We start from the raw sequence: 20948 nt of genomic DNA, 5'->3' as shown, positions 1-20948 counted from the left end.
CCAAGCAAAGTGAGGAAATGCGTTACTTACTCTCTTTTAGTGCTGGCACAGCGGGTTTGATAGTTGGAAGAATTCATTCAACAGTTTGAGCATCGGAACTTATAAATATGGTCATAGAGATGTCTGGTCATAGCTCTGCAGGATTTTTTTTAATACTGTGCAGTTTTACTAAAAATGTAATCAAGAGCAAATTCCCATTGGCTATCTGTTTTACATGTGGTATTATGTTTCCATGTTGCTCTTTCCATACAGCTCACCCTCTGCCTCCTCCTCTCGCCCTGTGTCCGTAAGTCTGTTCTCTATGTCTGTTTCTCCATTGCTACCCTAAAAGTAAATCCATCAGTATCATCTTTCTAGATTACATATATATGCATTAGTATACAGCATTTATCTTTCTCTTTCTGACTCAGACAGGGGCTCTGTAACCATCTGGAGGGGTGGGGCAGGGAGGGAGATGGGAGGGAGGTTCAAAAGGGAGGGGACATATGTATACCTATGGCTGATACTTGTTGATGTTTGACAGAAACAACAAAATTCTGTAAAGCAATTATCCTTCAATTAAAAAATAAGTAAAATTTAAAAAATGTAATCAAGAGGATGCTATGAGAGTTACGTTAGATTAGGGTGGTGGTGGTGTTCAGTCACTCAGTTGTGTCCGATCCTTTGCGACCCCATGGAGTGCAACATGCCAGGCCTCCCTGTCCATCATCAACTCCTGGAGTTTACTCAGACTCATGTCCATTGAGTTGGTGATGCCATCCAACCATCTCATCCTCTGTCATCCCCTTCTCCTGCCTTCAATCTTTCCCAGCATCAAGGTCTCTTTTAATGAGTCAGCTCTTCACACCAGGTGGCCAAAGTATTGGAGCTTCAGCTTCAGCATCAGTCCTTCCAATGACTATTCAAAGTTGATTTCCTTTGGGATTGACTGATTTGATCTCCTTGCAGTCCAACAGACTCTCAAGAGTCTTTCTCCAGCACCATAATTCAAAACCATCAATTCTTTGGCTCTCAGCCTTCTTTATGGTCCAACTCTTACATCCATACATGACTACTGGAAAAACCATAGCTTTGACTATACAGACCTTTGTAGGCAAGGTAATGTCTCTGCTTTTCAATACACTGTCTGGGTTTGTCATAGCTTTTCTTCCAAGGAGCAAGCGTCTTTTGATTTCATGGCTGCAGTTGCCATCTGCAATGACTTTAGAGCCCAAGAAAATAAAGTCTGTCACTGTTTTCATTGTTTCCCCATCTATTTGTCATGAGGTGATGGGACCAGATGCCATGATGTTAGTTTTTTGAATGTTGAGTTTTAAGCCAGCTTTTTCAGTCTCCTCTTTCTCCTTCATCAAGAGGCTCTTTAATTTCCTCTTCGCTTTCTGCCTTAAGGGTGGTGTCTTCTGCATATCTGAGGTTATTAACGTTTCTTCTGGCAATCTTGATTCCAGCTTGTGCTTCATCCAGCCCAGCATTTCAAATGATGTACTCCACATATATAAGTTAAACAGGGTGACAATATACAGCCTTGACGTACTCCTTTCCCAATTTTGAAAACTCCTTTCCCAATTTTGAAACAGTCCATTGTTCTATGTTCCATGTAGATTCGGTAGCCTTTCCTGTTCAGCGTGCTGTGAAACCGTGGTACTCCTTTCATAATTTGACTTTTAACAGAGCAACTTTTGCCTAGAGTGTTTCCCAGAATACAATGTTTCCTTCATGATTCATTTGTCTCGCTTATTTTTTGTTAAGTTTCTAATATGAGAACCTGTCACATTTTAGTAGAAAGAGTCTCATGCTAGTGGTCTGGAAACCAGAGTTCTGTTTGCAGTTCTGTCACTTTCAACTGCAGGACTAGGGGTAATATGCATGACCTCTTGGGGACATTAATTTCTTCTCTTATGCAGTCTGAGAGTTAGGCCACAGAATCTACCTCCAGGCGCTTAACATCCAAGTTCTATACTGAACATTAGGTAGTCTTATGAAATAACATGAGCCGACTTGCACATAAGTATTTAAAGGATGTCATCGATTATTCTTATTTAGTTCTAACTTGTAGGTAAGAATAGCACATAGGGAAATTTAGGAAGATAGCCAGAGTTACTCCTCAGACTTGTCAATACTAGAAATGAAACCCTGATAAGCTGTTTCCAGTGGAACAGTTTAGGTTAAAAGGATAGATTCATAAGCAGGGCATCAATCCAACATAATCAAAAAAGACATATGGAAAATGACCCTGGGAGGATAAATAACCTCTATTACCAAAACCAAATTATCAAAGCCAAAAGAATGACCTTTCCTTGGAGTGTTTCTCTTAACTCTCAGCCTCAGTTCTCAATAAAATTTAATTTCTATGTTCAAAGGTATTTTGTTATCTATATTAAAATATTCATGTTTTAGATAACTAAGTCATATTATACATTTGATTGCTGTAATGTGGAGGGGTGAGTAACTTTTTAAACTAACTTTAATTTTGACTTTTTGTCAATATTTCCTACTCCTTTAGTCAGCCCTTAGTGCTTATCCTCATAAAAATAATCTTAGTTTGGTGTTTTATTTTCAGTCTTAAATATCAGCAGTTCATTTCAACAACATTTTCATTCTCTGAAATATGCATTCAGTGGAAACTGTTACTTCACTTTGCTTTAAGCCACCTTCCTCACCAATAATCACCACACCCTCTGCTTGCTTCCTGGCAGCCCTGATTTAGAGAGATGTGAAGTTTTTTTCTTTTTTTTTAAACTGATATTTCCAGCATATACCAATGGCAAGCTCTCAAAGTAGATATATAGATATAAAACGCAGAAGAGAAATGAGGCGAAGTAAGGCAGACCACATTAAACTGCTGTTTTTGTAGATCCAGAAACAGTTGACTTGGCTGGTTCGTATGGTTCAACCTTAATACACAGAAACGGAGCTATTTGGAGAAAATGGACAAGATCTGGACTGAGATTGGTAGTATCCAGTTTCCAAGCTTGGGTGTGTATTGTGAGTTGAGTTGGGCTGCTTTTAAGTCTCTGGCCTGCTGTGACATCATTTTAGAGGAAGAAAGCCCAGATGGAGGAGCTACTTTAGAATCCCAGTGCAAGGACTTGGGGATTTGATCCTAGCGAGAGGGCAGAGGCAGTTCCCAAATGATTATAATGATAGAAATGTCTGGCATAGTGCAGATTTCAAACTTGCCTGCGAAATACAGTCACCTTTGATCACTTTTTACTGATGCCTAGCCCTGTGTCCAGAGATTCTGATCTCATTGCCTCATCATCGTGCAGAGCAGTGGTTCACAAACTTTAGGGGCCATCAGAATCACCTAGAGGGTTTGCTGAAACATAGATGGCTGAGGCTCACCCCTCAGAGTTTCTGGTTCAGTAGGCTTGGGATAAGGCCCAAGAATAAGCATTTTAATAAATTCTCAGGTAATGCTGCTGGTCTCGAGAGTACACTTTGAAAGCCATTTATGTATGGCGTTTTGACTAAGAGGCAGGATTGTAGTTCCAGTCCAATTAGCAGTGATAACCTTTCTTCATTAAATTTTTGAAATTAAATATTGTAACATTCACTTTTTAAAGTGTACAGTTCTAATTTTGATAAATACTAGTATAATCACAGTCAAGGTAGGGAATAGTTTCATCACCTCCTGAAAATCACTGTATGACCTTTTAGAGTCAAATTCTTCTCCAGCTCTAGGCCCTGGCAACCTCTGGTCTGTTTTCTACCCCTATAATTTTGCCTTTTCCATGATGACATAAAATGCAATAATACAGTGTATTATTTTGAATCTGGCCTATTTCACATAGCATAATGTATTTCAGATTCCTCTAGGTTGCTGTGTACATCAGTAGTTTATTCTTTTTAATTATTAGGTAGCATTACATTGTTGTGTTGTGTTGGTATATCAGTTTGTTTATCTACCTGTTGAAGAATATTTGGTTTGTTTCTAGTTTTTCAGAACAAAGCCATTTTTTTGTGTGAACAGAAGTTGTAATTTTTCTTGGCTTGGGCAAATACTGAGGAATGGAATTGTAGGGACTTGTGCTAAGAGTTCACTTATCTTGATGAGAAACTGCCAAATTGCTTTCCAAAGTGACTGTACCCTTTTGTGTTCTCATTTGTTAACATTTATGATCCTCTCAGTTTTTTCTCGGAGAAGGCAATGGCACCCCACTCCAGTACTCTTGCCTGGAAAATCCCATGGACGGACGAGCCTGGTAGGCTGCAGTCCATGGGGTCGCTAAGAGTCGGACACAACTGAGCGACTTCACTTTCACTTTTCACTTTCATGCATTGGAGAAGGAAATGGCAACCCACTCCAGTGTTCTTGCCTGGAGAATCCCAGGGACAGAGGAGCCTAGTGGGCTGCCGTCTATGGTGTCGCACAGAGTTGGACACGACTGAAGCGACTTAGCAGTAGCAGTAGCAGCAGTAGCAGTTTTTTCTGTTTCATGAGCTAATAATAATAATATCTGATCTCATTTTTGTTTTGCATTTTATTATAGAAATTTCCAAACATATACAAAAGTAGAAAGATTAGCATGATGAGCCTTCATTGTACCCATCACTCACCTTCAACAATTAATTATTACATGGCCAGTCTTGATTTAAATACATTCTTACCTAGGTAGCTTGGTTATTGATGTCTGATTGGGTTCCACTGTGGTAACGAAGTATTTGGTATGAGTTGACTCCTTTTAAATGTGTTGAAGCTTGTTTTTTGGATGGAATATGGTCTGTCTTGGTATATTTTCCTTGTGCACTTAAAAAGAGTGTTTAGCATGATCACATTGAATGCATGTTCTGTAAATATCAATTAGGTTGTTTGTTCAAGGCTTTTGTTTCTTTACTAATTTTCTCTCTACTGTTCTATCAATTATTAAGAGTATTGGAATCTCTGACTATATTCATAGATGCATCTATGTCTCTTTTCAGTTCTATAAGATTGTGCTTTTTATGTTGTGAAGCTCTTTTATTCGATGTATTAATGTTTAGGATTCTTATGTCCTCTTAAGAATCAATCCCTTTATCATTATGAAATTACCTTTTTTATTCCTGGTAATATTCTTTGCTCTGAAATCTACCTTGACTGAGACTAACATAGTTACTTCAGCTTTCTTTTGGATAATGTTAGCTTGAAACATTTTCCCCATCTGCTCAGTTTAGTGTTTTTGTGTCTTTATATTAAAAATAAATTTGCACTACATATAGTTGGGTGTTTTTATTCAGTCTGACAATCTCTGTCTTTTAGTGGATGTTAAGTGATCTTTATTTAATATGATTACTGATATGGCTGTGTTTAAATCTACCATCTTGCTGTTTGTTTTCTGCTTATCACATCTTTTCTTTGTTCCTTTTTTCCTCTTTTCCTGCCTCTTAGATTACTTGATTATTTGTTATTTCATTTATCTCCTTATAGGTTTATACCTATTTGTATTTGTTAGCAATCTTTTTATGTTTATACTATACATCTTTAACTTACCGTAGTCTACCTTCAAAAAGCACTATACCTCTTTACTTACAGCATGTTAACAGTATACTTTCATCTTCCCTCTTTCGGCCTTCTTGCTATTATGTCATATATTTTATATCTGCATATGTTATTAATATAAATCCCACCATATATTATTTTTTTATTTTTGCTTTAAATTATCAATTACCTTTTAAAGAAACTTTTGAATAAGGAAAAAAATATTTTATACTTAGCCATGTATTGACTTTTTTTCAATTTTTTTTTTTTTTAACTACTGGTGTGCTGCTAAATTCTTTCAATTTATGCATCTTAAAGTCTTTATTTTGCCTTTGTTTTTCAAAGATATTTTTGAGGAGTGTAGAATTATAGGGTTTTCTTGCATGTCCTTAAAGTACACTGCTCCACTGTTTTCTGGCTTTCCTTGTTTCCGAAAAGTCTCCTGTCATTCTTACATCTTTATTCCTCCGTAAATCATGTGTCAGGGTTTTTCTCTATCAGCTAGTTTTCAGCAGTTTGATTATGTTAAGCTTTAGTGTCATATTCTTCGTGTTTCTTGTTCTTTGTGATTTATTGAGATTCTTGAATCTCTGGGTTTCAATTTTTACTGAATTTTAAAACTTTTCAGCCATTATTTTTTAAATACTTTTCCCATACACTCCTGTTTTTTTCTCCTCTTCTAGAACATCAGTCTCATGTATTTGGCCATTTAAAATTGTACCGCAGCTCATGAATGATCTGTTCTTTTTCACTTTTTTACTGTTTCATTTCAGATAGTTCTATTACTGTGTCCTCAAGGTCACTAAACATTTTGTCTATGGTGTCTACATTGTTCTTAATTTCATCTAGTGTATTTTTCTTCCCAAACATTGTAATTTTCATCTCTACAGGCTTTGGGGGGAATCTTGCAAATATTTTTGAGCATTGGGATAAAGTTAAATTTGAGACTAATTTGGCCCTTTCTAGACTTACTTTTAAGCCTTTTTTAGGGAGACCAGAGCAGACTTTAATCTAGGGTTAACTTGAAACCATTACTAAGGCAATGTCTTTCTAACTGTCCACTCTAATCCTTCATGCTTCACGAGATTTCTTGGACGATTCTAGCCCTGCGTGTGCACCAGGAGGAGCTGCATCTGTGCTTTGATCGTTCCTTTCCTAGCCTTGGGTCATATCCTTGCACTCATGCTCTAGGTGTCTCTCTGTGTGGGATCCTTTCCTCACTGATGTCTGCCCATGAATTCTACCCTCGTTGGTCTCCTGTCTCCTCAACTCAGGGAGATCAGCAGGCTCTATTTAAGCTGCCCCTCCCTATGCTGCAGCCTGGAAGCTCTCTCTAGATATTAATGCAGCATAATTTGAAGACTCACCTTCTTTGTCTTCCTTTCCTCTAGGTTCGTAAGCCATCTATTGTCCAGGGTATGAAAACTATTTTTTGTTGTTTAGAGTGAGAAGCTTAAATGGTCTTTGTTGCTCTGCTGTAACCTAAAGCAGAAGACTGACTTCTGTATTATTTCATTTGTTACCAGAGTAAATCCATTATTCATGTAATAATCCTGGAGAAGGAAATGGCAACCCACTCCAGTATTCTTGCCTAGAAGATTCCATGGACAGAGGAACCTAGCTGGCTACAGTCTATGGGGTCGCAAATAGTCAGACACGACTGAGTGACTCAGTTCAGTTAAGTTGCTCAGTCGTGTCCGAGTCTTTGCGACCCCATGAATCACAGCACGCCAGGCCTCCCTGTCCATCACCATCTCCCAGAGTTCACTCAGACTCACATCCATCAAGTCCGTGATGCCATTCAGCCATCTCATCCTCAGTTGTCCCCTTTTCCTCCTGCCCCCAATCCCTCCCAGCATCAGGGTCCTTTCCAATGAGTCAGCTCTTTGCATGAGGTGGCCAAAGTACTGGAGCTTCAGCTTTAGCATCATTCCTTCCAAAGAAATCCCAGGGTTGATCTCATTCAGAATGGACTGGTTGGATCTCCTTGCAGTCCAAGGGACTCTCAAGAGTCTTCTCCAACACAACAGTTCAAAAGCATCAGTTCTTCGGCGCTCAGCCTTCTTCACAGTCCAACTCTCACATCCATACATGACCACTGGAAAAACCATAGCCTTGACTAGACGGACCTTAGTCGGCAAAATGATGTCTCTGCTTTTGAATATACTGTCTAGGTTGGTCATAACTTTTCTTCCAAGGAGTAGGCGTCTTTTAATTTCATGGCTGCAGTCACCATCTGCAGTGATTTTGGAGCCCTAAAAAATAAAGTCTGACACTGTTTCCACTGTTTCCCCATCTATTTCCCATGAAGTGATGGGACCAGATGCCATGATCTTCGTTTTCTGAATGTTGAGGTTTAAGCCAACTTTTTCACGCTCCTCTTTCACTTTCATCAAGAGGCTTTTTAGCTCCTCTTCACTTTCTGCCATAAGGGTGGTGTCATCTGCATATCTGAGGTTATTGATATTTCTCCCAGCAATCTTGATTCCAGCTTGTGTTTCTTCCAGTCCAGCGTTTCTCATGATGTACTCTGCATAGAAGTTAAATAAGCAGGGTGACAATATACAGCCTTGACATACTTCTTTTCCTATTTGGAACCAGTCTGTTGTTCCATGTCCAGTTCTAACTGTTGCTTCCTGACCTGCATACAGATTTCTCAAGAGGCAGGTCAGGTGATCTGGTATTCCCATCTCTTTCAGAATTTTCCAGTTTATTGGGATCCACAGTCAAAGGTTTTGGCATAGTCAATAAAGCAGAAATAGATGTTTTTCTGGAACTCTCTTGCTATTTCCATGATCCAGCAGATGTTGGCAATTTGATTTCTGGTTCCTCTGCTCTTTCTAAAACCAGCTTGAACATCAGGGAGTTCACAGTCTATGGGGTCGCAAATAGTCGGACACGACTGAGTGACTTAACACTTCATGTAGTAACAATGATGTCTTATCCACAGGGATTAAATTAGATAATATACATGAAAAGCCCTTTAGAGACGGTGAAGTGTAAAGTGCTACACCATCTTTGTCACTGCTGTTACCTTGGCGTTAGCCTTGTTTTGCTGTCGTCATAGATGTCCTGAATAGTAGTAAGGACTAGCAGGCCAGAATATGGAGGTGCTTTTTCTGAGAATCTGACTGTTCCTCCTCACTTACCAGTTTATCATAGTGCATATTTTTCTGTGCTGGATTAATTCCTGCATTTACTCATCCAACAGACATTTATTAAATACCCTGTGTCAAGCACTGTTCTTGGCACCAGTTACCTCTGCTCTCCAGGAGGTTTTATATTTTGTATTTTCTTTTCTCTGTGTGTCTCCGCTGTCCTACATTTTTTCATCACTGTGTGGACCCCTGTCTCATTTCGTATCTGAGCCTCTGTCTGAGCGCTCATCTCATTCTGCCTTTACCTCATGTATTTTCTTTGTCTAGTTTGTCTGGCCTTCCAACATTATCTTATTCTTTATTTCATTTGATCCAGTTGTCATAATATTTCTATCTTTCCTTTACTAATTTTTTTTTTCCTTCCAAGTAAAAGCCAGAGAAAAAGAAGGGCCCTTACAGAAGCTTACAAGACTTTAAAAGATCTGTGCCCCGCTTATTTCTTTGAACTTCTCACATACAGCTGTATGTGCTGATGACTGCTTGCCTGTCTTAACTCCAGCCACAGTGGCCTCCTTGCCGTTGTTGTCTCATCGGCCAGCCGTGGTCCTACTTCAGGGTCTCTGCACTTACTGTTCCTTCCATCTTAGACATGCTTTTTCTGCATATCCATGTCCCATACCACATTTCCTTGAAGTCTTGGCTCAGTTGACATCTTTTCAGTGAGGCCCTTTCTGGCCTCTCCCTATTTAAAAAAATATTTTTTTAATTTTTAGAAATATTTATTTTTAGAAATATCGATTTTGCTATGTCCAGTCTTAGTTGCAACATGTGAACTCTTAGTTAGGCATGTGGGATCTAGTTCCCTGACTAGGGATAGAACCTGAGCCCCTGCATTTCTAACTCAAAGAGTCCTAGCCACCAGACCACCAGGGATGTCCTGTCTCCAAAATTATAAGTGTTATGCCTTCTACTTCTACCCTTCCTGTTTCCCATTCCTTCTTCATGTTTCTTGGTAACACTTTTTACCTTTTAAATTATAAAACTTACTTGTTTGTTTTCTCTCTGTTGTTGCCCTGTTTTCTCTCTGTTGTTACAGCAACATATGAATTCTATGAAGTTAGGGATTCCTTGACTGTTGCCAGAAGCACCCAGGACACTGCCTGGCACTAGGGAGCAAAATAAATATTTGTTGAATGAGTCTCCTTGGTACAGTTTTGTTTTGTTTTTTAACTTGTTATATTAGATTTAATGAACACACTTCTTTGTTTCATGTACTTTATTTTAAAAAGTGAATTACTTGCTGGAGCACTTCATATGTTTTCTTAAAAATCCCTTGAATTGCTTTAATGAGCATATTTTGTTCTATAGATATGTAACCTTCGTCATATAAAAGCTTCTCTACCCCTGATTACAGGTGAACCTCAAGACTGAGTGCATGTGGAGAGTAGACATTCTAGTGATCATCAATAATTCCAACCTTAGAGATAGCCCAGAAGGAGATGGGGTTCTAGGTAGACTTTAAATCCCATCAAGGCCCTAGGATGATCCCCAAGGGAAAAATAATCTTCCAAATATAGTATTTCACATATTATTTTTTAAAAGTTTGTAAAGTTAGTCTATCTGGAATTAAAATTTCCTTTTATACAACTCTCCTAGAAAATACTTTAAAATGAGTCTAGGGGAAACTTTCTTATTAAGGTATGTATACCCATAATTTGCAAGTCTAATAAGCTTTGAAAACCAGAAGATTTTTCGAAGTTTACCACAGCCTGATTTGGTGGCAAAACCCAGCCTGACCTGACGTGCAGCTGGTGATAGTATGACTGAGGGTCTGTGCCTGTTCTCTCAATCCGCTTTGCTAAAGTAAAACAGGACTCTAGTCTCTGTCTGCCTAACTTTTGGTTGTTGTTGCCGTTACTGTTTTTCCTCCAGCTTTGCAAACCTGGGTATACTTCATGTGACAAAGAAAAAAGTATTTGAAACACTGGAAGCAAGAATGACAGACGCCTGTATAAGGGGCTATAATCCCGGGCTTTTGGTGCATCCTGATCTTGCCTATTTGCAGGCAGAAGGTGGAGGAGACCGGCAGCTCACAGGTGAGTGTCCCTCCCAGCCTTGGTCCTTTGAGAGCTCTGGTTCTCCCCCTGGGTGTAGACCTGGAGCTCATCTCACCCTCAGTCTGTGCCCCAGGCTGCTCCCACCCTGTCACCACTCAGAAACCTCTGATGGCATCTTGCTACTTCTAGAACAACCTCTGTACTGCCATAGCCGAGCATATCAAGCCTGACTCCAGCCCCCTTTCCAGCTTTATCTCAGGTTCCACCTGGTACCCACCTCCTCCCATCACCTCCTCAAACACTGATGCACTCCTGCCTCTACCTAAAATACCACCTTTCCCTCTACAGCCTGTCAAAACCAGTTCAGAATTCAAGATTCAAAGAACGCCTCCTTTGGTATAACTCCTCCAGCTCACCTGATCATGAGGAATCTTCCTTTCTTTGTGCTCTCAGGCACATTATAAGCTATCCTCTATCATAAAGAAATGCTGTGATTTTATATTTTCCTGCCGTTGCTTGTGTTTTTTCTTTCAACCCCAATCTTTGTCCCTCGACACGTGCCATTTTGCTTCTCTGTGTTGTCCTTCCATCGAGCCATCCTGCCACCAGTTCATACTCAGGTGCCCCCAAAGCAGGCATCCTCTTCCCATCAACACGTTCTGTCTTCTGATACTCGTCCTCGAAACCGTCACGCCATCTTTGAGGCCCCCTTCTCACCTCTGCTGCCTCTCTACCCAGTGTGTGATCCGGCTCCTCTGTGCTCTGTGGGGCTCCATTCCTCATGGCAATTTTTTGTGGCTCTCTCTGTCCCTTGCTACTTCTAATCTGGTTTATGTCCTCTGACCAGACGGATCTTACTACAGCCTGCACATCACCACTATTCAGGGTCTCCCTGTTGCCTATAAAATCCAAATTCTGGACCCTGGCATTTTAGGCATCCCGAGAGCTGGCCCCAGTCTGCATTTCCAACTGTCTCCCACAACACTCCTTCTTGTCAAATTGAACCGCTCCATACAAGCACCATGATTTCTCTCTTCCTCTCCTTGGCACATTCTTTCTCTTCCTGGGATGTCTTTATTCATTCTCTTCCTGAGTTCAAGTTCTACCATCCTTTCAAGATTCAGGGCAATGACTCTAATGCTCCAAAGCCTCTGGATTCTCCCCTCCTTTGAGGTTTTGTATCACTTAAACTGTAGCTCTTTTGTAGTACTCTTCACTTGAATTATCACCTCTTATGATATTATAAGTTACGTACAGTCATGTCCATCAACAAGAAAGCTCCATCAGGGGGAAAGGAGCCAAACGCAGTTGAGTTACTCGGCTCCTCAACTGCACGTTTTGAGTCCTACTTGCTACTGTGCTGGGCGCTATGGGATGAATACAGCTTTGGGGATATTTAATATCCTTTGTAAATGTTTTATTTATTTTTTTAATTGGTGGAAAATTTCTTTACAGTTTTGCGTTGGTTTCTGCTGTACACCAGTGCAGATCAGTCATGATTATGTACATAATCCCCTCCCTCCTGAGCCTGTCTCCCCTCCCTCTACCCTCACCCCTCTAGATTGTCACAGAGCACCAGGCTGGGCTCCCTGTGTTCTTTAGCAACTTCCCACTATCTGTTTTACCCATGATAGTGTATATATATTTATCAGTGCTGAAATATTTAATTTCACGTTCCTCAACACAACTGAGGCATAGTCAGCTTACTCCTCTCTATTTCCATCACACCCTTTGTGTCTTGGGAGAGGTCAGGGGATAATAGGAAAGGAATGAGGTCATTTGTCACATACAGGACAGTTTTCACTGTGATCCAGAGACAATGCAAGCCTTCTTCTGATGCCTTTATGTTTGGATGACATAGATAATTCTTAAAATTTTATTAGCAATATGAAGAATTTCAAAAGAGAAAAATGACTTTTACTTTAAGTTGACATTCTTAATTGGGGCTTTATAAAAGCACTCAATCTAAAATGTTCATATTTAACGCCTTTCCCTGGACATGAACACCCTGTCTTGTCTGGTCCTAGATCGGGAGAAAGAAATCATCCGTCAGGCAGCTCTTCAGCAGACGAAGGAGATGGACCTCAGCGTGGTACGGCTCATGTTTACAGCTTTCCTTCCAGACAGCACTGGCTGCTTCACGAGGCGTCTGGAACCTGTGGTGTCGGACGCCATCTATGACAGCAGTGAGTACTCGACTCCTGACCTGAGGCAGCTTGTTGCAAAGTCAGGAACAGACTTCCATCCCCTTCCTAGCAGTTACTGCCTAGCTCTGATTCCTGGGCAAGTAACTTAATCCCTTGGAGCCTCACATTTATCATCTGCAAGATAAGAATACAGAAATCTAGCTTTAAAAGTTGGTGTCGAGATTAAAAGTGAAATATGGTGAGGTGCTCAAAAATCTCCTTCCTTGTGTTTGTTATAGTCTTTTACATGCAATGCCAAATTTCTTGTTATTTATGAATTCTTTATAATGAGGATATATTGCTAGTGCTCTTAGATGGGAAAAATAGTTGGGGCTCTGAAGAGAAGTTAATAAAAGATAACTCTTATACTTACCCATTTTCATTCTTACTTGTTACAGCTTTATCCATTTAGGAACTTCAGGTTAACTAAATGAGCAGTACAGATATTTTGATGTTTTGTGGCTTCAAAATTCTATTTCCATCTGTAGTTCCTGGAGTTTTTGAAGAGTTTTACAGTGGTCTTTGGCATTTGCCATGCAGATTTCTTATTTGGTATGCATGGGATTTATTAAACAGATAGATATTTCCAAACTGTCTGTAAGGGCAGTATTTAGGCTCATTAAAAGGTCATAGAGTTTAGTCTAAGTAGAAAACTCCATGCCCCAAGTACAGCAACTAACTGATTTCTCTAATTTAAACAGGTTTAAAGGGAAGTGAAAGCTTTATAAAATATTGTAGGCTCCTATACCAAAGATCACTTTAAAATGCAGCTGTTAGAGTGAGGAAAAAAGGAAGCTTTTATACTATTACCACACAAAACTTTTATGTCTTAACCACACAAAATTCTAATTTAGGAAAAGGAAATATAATATCTTCATTTTTCTTTTCTATAGAATAAAAATTAATAGTTTTAGAATACTGTACTTTTCCTAAATTTCTAGGACTCTTGTAAATGGTATATCAGTACCATGGATGTAAGTTTGGGGTTAAAGTCTTGACCTAACTGAAATTCCACACATCCTTTAGCTTGGAACTTCCTGAAACATCAGAAAAGTTCTTTCTCTTTCTCTATTAATGTCTCTTACTGTGTTCGTGGGAGAAATGAATACTGCTCCTTTCTGCCTTATCTATTTTGGGGATAATGAATGAGCCATGCCCAAGCAGTGCTCTGAGGATTTTCAGAAGGCACTTTTAATCCATATTTTTGTAATGGCAATATGAGTGAAAGCATCTATTTGAACTTTCTTTTGGTTAAGTTTGCTTTGGTTAAGGTCCCTCACAGGAGGTCAGCATGTGAAGCTGAGGATAAATCATGACGTTTGTTGTTTTTCTCCTGTGAACAGAAGCCCCCAATGCATCTAACTTGAAAATAGTAAGAATGGACAGGACAGCTGGATGTGTAACTGGAGGGGAAGAGATTTATCTTCTCTGTGACAAGGTTCAGAAAGGTAAATACATGCTCTGATCTCAAGATGTGAAGTGTAATTCTGAGTGTGTTTGTGAGTCACTTTTTGGCAGGGAGCCCAGTAACATCTCTCTTCTGGCATAGAACTCCTTTTAAAAATTTATACATTTCATCTCTTCCAAAATTAAGTTGTCCATAGTTATTTTTTAACCCAACTAATTCATTTAAAATTTTCAACAAAAGTGAAGTGAAAGTCAAAGTCACTTAGTCATGTCCGACTCTTTACAATCCCGTAAACTATACAGTCCATGGAATTCTCTAGGCCAGAATACTGGAGTGGGTAGCCTTTCCCTTCTCCAGGGGATCTTCCCAACCCAGGGATTGAACCCAGGTCTCCCTTATTGTAAGAGAAATAAGAAAATAGTGATCATTGTAATCAGTGATATTTCAGTGCTTTTATGCTTTAAACTTTGATATGTGAACTTTAAATAAATGAGTACTGGCCCATGCTTCACACACACACGCATGATAAATGTTTTACATAGTGTAAAATTGTTAATTTTTTTCTCTTACAGTGCTTTGTTGCAACACTGAGAGTTTCTCTGGATATCTTCACATGACACTGATGTCATTTAAGAAAAAGAAAGAATAAGGGCCATAAGAAAAGTCTCAGAGCATATTTCTGTCATAATTTTCACTTTCAGAAAAGGTCTTGGCATTTATCTCTCACTAGATATGGCATAAGATTTATAAGTTAGGAAAAGCAGAAGGAGATTGTTATTTTCTCAAGCTTTACTCATTTTTAAAATAAAACCATAAAAGGTATACCATAATAAAGATACACTCACTACAAGCAGTTACCCAGCTGCTTACTCTGATGAGCATTTTCAGAGTAAGCAGCTGTATAACTGGAAACTTACCTCCTATTTAAAGAACTATGGCTTTAAAAAAAGAAACTTGTCCTTTGAGGCCAAATGCTGAGATTAAAAGTCAGAAAAAATGAGATCAGATTTTAAGATAAAGGTGTATATCTTTGTCCCCAAAATGTTTACACTTTCTCTGCAGATTCTGGTATCAGCTTTCTTTTAACCAATTCTATCCAAGTAATTATGCATTTCTAGATTCCTGGGTGTGCATACTATGAGTAAACACAATCTAAGTACCTTTATTTGTAAATGTGACTCTAAGTCATCATCATTACATTGAAATGGCTAATTAAGAGAAGTTTTATACCCAGCTTAAAGAATCTGAATAACTAGGTCTAGGGTAGTCCTATGAATGTCTTACCCAACCCTAATATTTCTAAAATTCTATTTAAATAGAAATATACATTTAGTTTTTGCAAGTCAATAATGTATACTCCTCCCTGTAAATTAGGAAGTGAAGCCAGGGAGATGCCAACCTGAGTTATATTGTCATATTTCTGCAGGAGTAGAATCCATGACTGAAGTGTGAAATTAAGACATTCTAATTTAACCCAAAGGGTCTAGACCAACACATAATTTAGCAGTTTCTCAACAGGGACTACTAGAATATTGTAGAGAGGTAGCATAGTAGGATGTTTAAGAGCCTGGGGTCTGAACCTTCAGCGTCCGTGTTCAAATCCTGGTCTCTCCCCTTACTAACTGTTCAGCCTTAGATAAGTTACTTAATCTCTTTGAACTCCAGTTTCTCTTCTGCAGAATGAGGATATTGATAGTACATTTGCATCACAGAGTTGAAGATGAAATCAGTTAATATATGCATATAAAATCACTTAGAACAGTGTCTGCCAAATAGTAAACTTTATATAAGTTAAATATTATTATGTAAATCTGCATCAAGGTGAACTGTCTTTTGGGATTCGGATATTCTTCACTATCTTTCATGTTCCTGGGGAGTGAATTGGTTTAGGGTTGGAGAAGTGGGAAAGTCGAAGATTGATTAAGAGAAAACTCAGATCAAATAGGTAAATCTAGAATTCTGTCCTTGTAAATGGAACTTGGGGCCCATTACTATGGTGACAAAAACTTTTACTCAAAATTTTAAATAAATTCAGAAGTCTATTTTATATGAATTACTTTCAAAAAAAAGGTTAAGTACATAGTAGGTAGACTCTTGAACCAGCTTTATTTTTCATCACATTTACGAATGCTATTATAATGTGTGAAATTATACACCTGAACATGACTGTTTACAGATGACATCCAGATTCGATTTTATGAAGAGGAGGAAAATGGTGGAATTTGGGAAGGATTTGGAGATTTTTCCCCCACAGATGTTCATAGACAAGTAAGTGGATGATGATGGTATGGAAGATGATACTATGTTTTCTGCTTTGTTGAAATTCAGTACTTGGATCCCAAGGATAAAAAAGGAAAAATGATAAGTATTTCTTTAACTTTCATCAAAGAGCACTATGTCTTGGAGTTGTTCCAGAAAAGTTACCTAGAATTATTGGTAAAACTCTGTCAGGATCTGATCGCTTAGATGCAAGGCTGTGACCCTCAAATCCTTAAGTAGACATGTGTTATGTATTTCACCAGTCTGTTCAGACTAATAACAAAATATCATAGACTGAGTGAATAAAACAAAAGCAGTTTTTTGCTTATGGTTCTGGAGCCCATAAGTCCCAGATCAAGGTCTGACAGGGTTGGCTCCTGATGAGGGCTCTCTCCCGAGTTGGCAGACAGCCACCTTCCTGTTATGTCCTAACATGGCAGAGAGAGAAGAAGCTCTCTGGTGTCATGTCTTTTTATTTTTCTCTTTTTTTTGCTGCTTCTCCTTTTAAGACCACTAATCCTATCCAATCAGGACCTTACCTTTATGACATCATTTAACCTTACTTATTTCCATAAAGGCCCTGTCTCCAAATACAGCCACACTGTTGGGGCTTCACCATACGACTTTGGGGGAAACACAATTAGTCTGTAACGGTATTCTCCCAGAGTAACCTGAGGAGACTTGTTAAAAGGGTATTCTAATGAAAAGTGTTGACAGGAGGAGTCTTCTAGTTGAGGCTGATATCATCATGATAAATTAAGATCTCCCAGGAACATTTGAGTATATGACAAAGAGATGAAAATGCTGAATCCTCAGCTTAACAATTACTCTGAGTGATTGAGGAATACAGTTTTCACACACACACAACATGGAAAAAATCCAAGTGTCCATCAGCTAGTGGGTCAGTTAAGTAAATGTGAGGGGATATTGTACAGTTATTAAGAAAGCATGAATACTCTACAGACTAACATGGAAAGGTCTCAAAGATACAACACTGAAATTTTTTAAAAGATAGGAAACAAAGTGTATATAAAAAAAAATTCCATGTTCATGTTTACATAGCATAAAGAAACTCTGGAAGGTTCTGTGCGTAACTGTTAGATTAAACATTAATTTTGTGGATGAAATACAACTAAATCTGACTATTCTTATACTAGCAGATATCAAGGAGGCTGTCTTAGAGGTGTTACAGATGCCCTGTGTGTCTAGAGCCTTGCATCCCCACCTCACAGTTGCTGACCCAGTCACAGTGTCTCCCTTAAGGGTTTAGTTTCTTGCTGTGGTTGTTGGCTGGCCATCCTCCTCTCTCTCCTTCCATTCTGTCTTTATGATATTGCTGTAAATAATCTTGGAGGCTTTTAAGGCTAATTTGAAAAGAGGGTATATGCAATATATTTTATTCACATGGTTATTTACACTGAAAGACATTTGAAACTTTAGACAAGTGAACTAATGAGGATTTGCAGTACATTGGCATAATCTTATATTTCAATTTCACATTGGCAATATAATAAAAATATATGGGTATAGAATTCCAAGGTTGTAACTTTCTCTAGGGTGTTGTAGTTTTCTTTTAAAGACACTGTGTCTAAGCATTGGGCATAAAGAATGTGTTTAATGAGTACCACTGCTGTAAAAGAAATGTAGTCCTACTCCAACATTTGTATCTTTGTATCCTGCAGTTTGCCATTGTCTTCAAAACTCCAAAGTATAAAGATGTCAACATTACAAAACCAGCCTCTGTGTTCGTCCAGCTTCGGAGGAAATCTGATTTGGAAACTAGCGAACCAAAACCTTTCCTCTACTATCCTGAAATCAAAGGTAACTCGGTTATTTAAACACTTGCACTTGTTCCAACAAGAGGACAGGCTGTTGAGAAAAGGTCAGGCAGTCACCTCCTTTGACCAGCCTCCTAGTAACTGGTCCTTGGGTCCATGGTACTTCTTTTTAGAGAAGAAAGAAGTAATATATGATTTTAAGGTCATAGAATTAAGTCTAGCCTTTTAAAATAATGTTATTTCCACCAAGTTTTATATGAGGTTGAGCATTTAAAATTTCTCTTTGAATTTGAGAATCTATCATTTATTGAATAACTCGGGGGTTAGGCAGTTGAGATGAAAACGTAAGCCTTGCTGTATAGGAGAATCAGCCACTGGCCTCACTGAGTCACCGAAGACTCAGCCACCATGCAGTGCAGAGCTATAAAAATGGTAAGGCAGCTCTCTCTTCCTCACAAAGGATGCCTCAAGAAGGAGAGAAAATAGTCTCCTTAAACTGCTATAATGCAAGTTATTATTTTGGTAATTCCGAAAGTAAAACAGCCATGAAAACATAGGATAATGCCAAGGAGAGAGAACCCTAGATTCTGAACAAGCCAGAAGAAGAAAGTTTCAAGGTCATGAAAGTTGGGCCTGTCTTTCAGTAGTTGAGTGTGCCACCGAGAAGGAAAGGGTTTCCCTGGCTTAGGAACAGTTAGTGTATGTTCAGAGAAAAGTGAGGCTAAGGTGCACCCAGATGGACTCCTGAAGGAAGGCAGGAAAGCAGGGCCAGGCTCTGGGGTGCTGTGATTGGAGCCTACAGAATTGTACTTTGAAATGGGAAAGGGGAAGGACCAGGCCAGTTTAGATTTACAATGATGCCTCTGCCTTCTCTACATAGACCCTGAAGACACTGTCTGGGCAGCAGTGAGTCAGAAGAATAATGCAAGAATTCAAGTAAGAAAGGGAGAGGTTAGTGAAGGTCTTAGTCAGTGATGATGTCAGGAGGACCCAGCTGTTGGTTGGGGTAAAAAGTGAAGGAGAAAATCAGGAGTCATGGATGGTTCTAGGAATCCTCGCCTGGGAAGATTGTGATGTGGATGAATTGATGAAGGATCAGTGGAGCAGAAGTAGATTTGGGTGGGCAAAGGCAGAGGTCAGTTTAAACCATGTTGCATTTTAGGTTCCTGTGGCAGATTCCAAATAGGCCATTCAAAAGACAGGACTGGAATCCAAGTGAGCAGAATGGGAAATTCAGCCATGAGAATCTTCTCAAAATGAGTATAACAGGCCCCATGAGTATTTGTTAACCTGGAGTCCACTGACTCCTCTGCAGGGCCATGGCAAGAAAAGTACTTTAAAACAACTGGGTTTCTTTGTAATCCTATTCTGTATTTTAATACTGAAAATTATGATCCTAAGAAGAGATCCAGGCTGCAAAAGAAGCTGTGGCACAAACAAAATTAGCAGGCCTGGACTAGGGGAAGTGAGAGTGGGGAGGGCCGAGGCACCCAGGCCCCGGCTGAGGCTGGAAGCCGCAAGGTGCAGCGCAGCAGTGCACCGGCCTGCTGACCCTGTGATAGCAGCATGTGGTGGCTGACCTTCTAAGAGGGCTTGCTTCTCCTAGAATTCATGTTGTGGCGGGACCATTTAGAAAATGGCTCCGTGCATTCTTGTTTCTTTTCTGAGCTTGTGACGCTGCCACAGATGGGTCAGGTTCATAGTGCATTTTGTTGATGGTTTGAAGACACTGTCAGCAGAGAAGACTTTTTTATCTCCACGTAAAATTTCGTGTGAAATTCCAGTGTATAAAGCTGAGCAGCTCTGTGTAAAATGAGGTGGCAAGCCCTGCCCACTTGGCTTCCCCAGGAGTGGTCACCTCTCCTCGCTTCCCCGCTCTGGATTAACATCCTTCGATAAAAGTAGACACAAAACAGAAGCAGGGCAAATTTTTTGGAGTTTCTGAGGGGAAAAAAAAATAGGTTTCTTCCCTTACAACATGCTCAAATTAATGCCAATTTTTCCAGTACAGAGAATTAGTTAAATAAAGGCAACTCAGATTACCTACCCATATATGAGCCTAGAAATATTCAAAGCTGAACTTGGTTTCTAGGCTGCCTGAGTCTTTTTCCCAGTGGTATCTGTGCATGGATACAGCAGGGGCACATCAGACTATTACTCTCATTGCTACTCTATTGTAGTAGGAGCTATCTTGGGTTGGGGGTCTCCTGAAAGTTCAAAACTTCACCTCTATGCGAGAAGCACTTACCTTCCAGGCTATCACTGACTACAAACCCCATCTATACAAGTAGTATAAAAAGAACCACCTGGAAAAATAAGAGTTAATAGTTGAGCTCCACAGAGAGAATGGCCAGCATGTACTGGGATTGAGTTGTGAAATTCTGTGCGTGGTCTAAGTCACTTGAGTCGTTTTCGACTCTTTAAGACCCCATGCACTGTAGCCCGCCAGGCTCTTCTGTCCATGGAATTCTGCAGGCAAGAATACTGGAGTGGGTTGCCATGCCCTCCTCCAGGGGATCTTCCCAGCCCAGGGATTGAACCCACATCTCTTGTGTCTCCTGAATTGGCAGGTGGGTTCTTTACCACTACCACCACCTGGTAAGCCCTGTTGTGAGATTAGAACTGTTTTATTGAAGATAACAAATTGCCTTAGTCTATAATACCTTCTGAATTATAAAATCCCAGGTTGAAATAATCACAGGGG

The 20948-nt window shown here is 39.5% G+C and overlaps 1 protein-coding gene across 2 annotated transcripts in view; it reads left to right on the top strand.

The window, feature by feature from the left end:
* The window catches only part of NFKB1 (nuclear factor kappa B subunit 1), a 98460-nt gene that overhangs the window by 48942 nt on the left and 28570 nt on the right, over nt 1-20948 (top strand). For both annotated transcript variants that reach the window (XM_068975729.1, XM_068975728.1), the window contains exons 6-10: nt 10489-10652; nt 12641-12799; nt 14143-14247; nt 16384-16475; nt 18149-18287. In XM_068975729.1, the coding sequence (XP_068831830.1) occupies nt 10489-10652; nt 12641-12799; nt 14143-14247; nt 16384-16475; nt 18149-18287 (659 nt within the window). The remainder of the gene's footprint in view (nt 1-10488; nt 10653-12640; nt 12800-14142; nt 14248-16383; nt 16476-18148; nt 18288-20948) is intronic.

The sequence above is a fragment of the Capricornis sumatraensis genome, chromosome 7 (genome assembly GCF_032405125.1).
Source record: "Capricornis sumatraensis isolate serow.1 chromosome 7, serow.2, whole genome shotgun sequence".
Lineage (NCBI taxonomy): Eukaryota > Metazoa > Chordata > Mammalia > Artiodactyla > Bovidae > Capricornis > Capricornis sumatraensis.
Note: the sequence above shows the minus strand (reverse complement) of the source record. Positions and strands in the feature narration are given on the sequence as shown.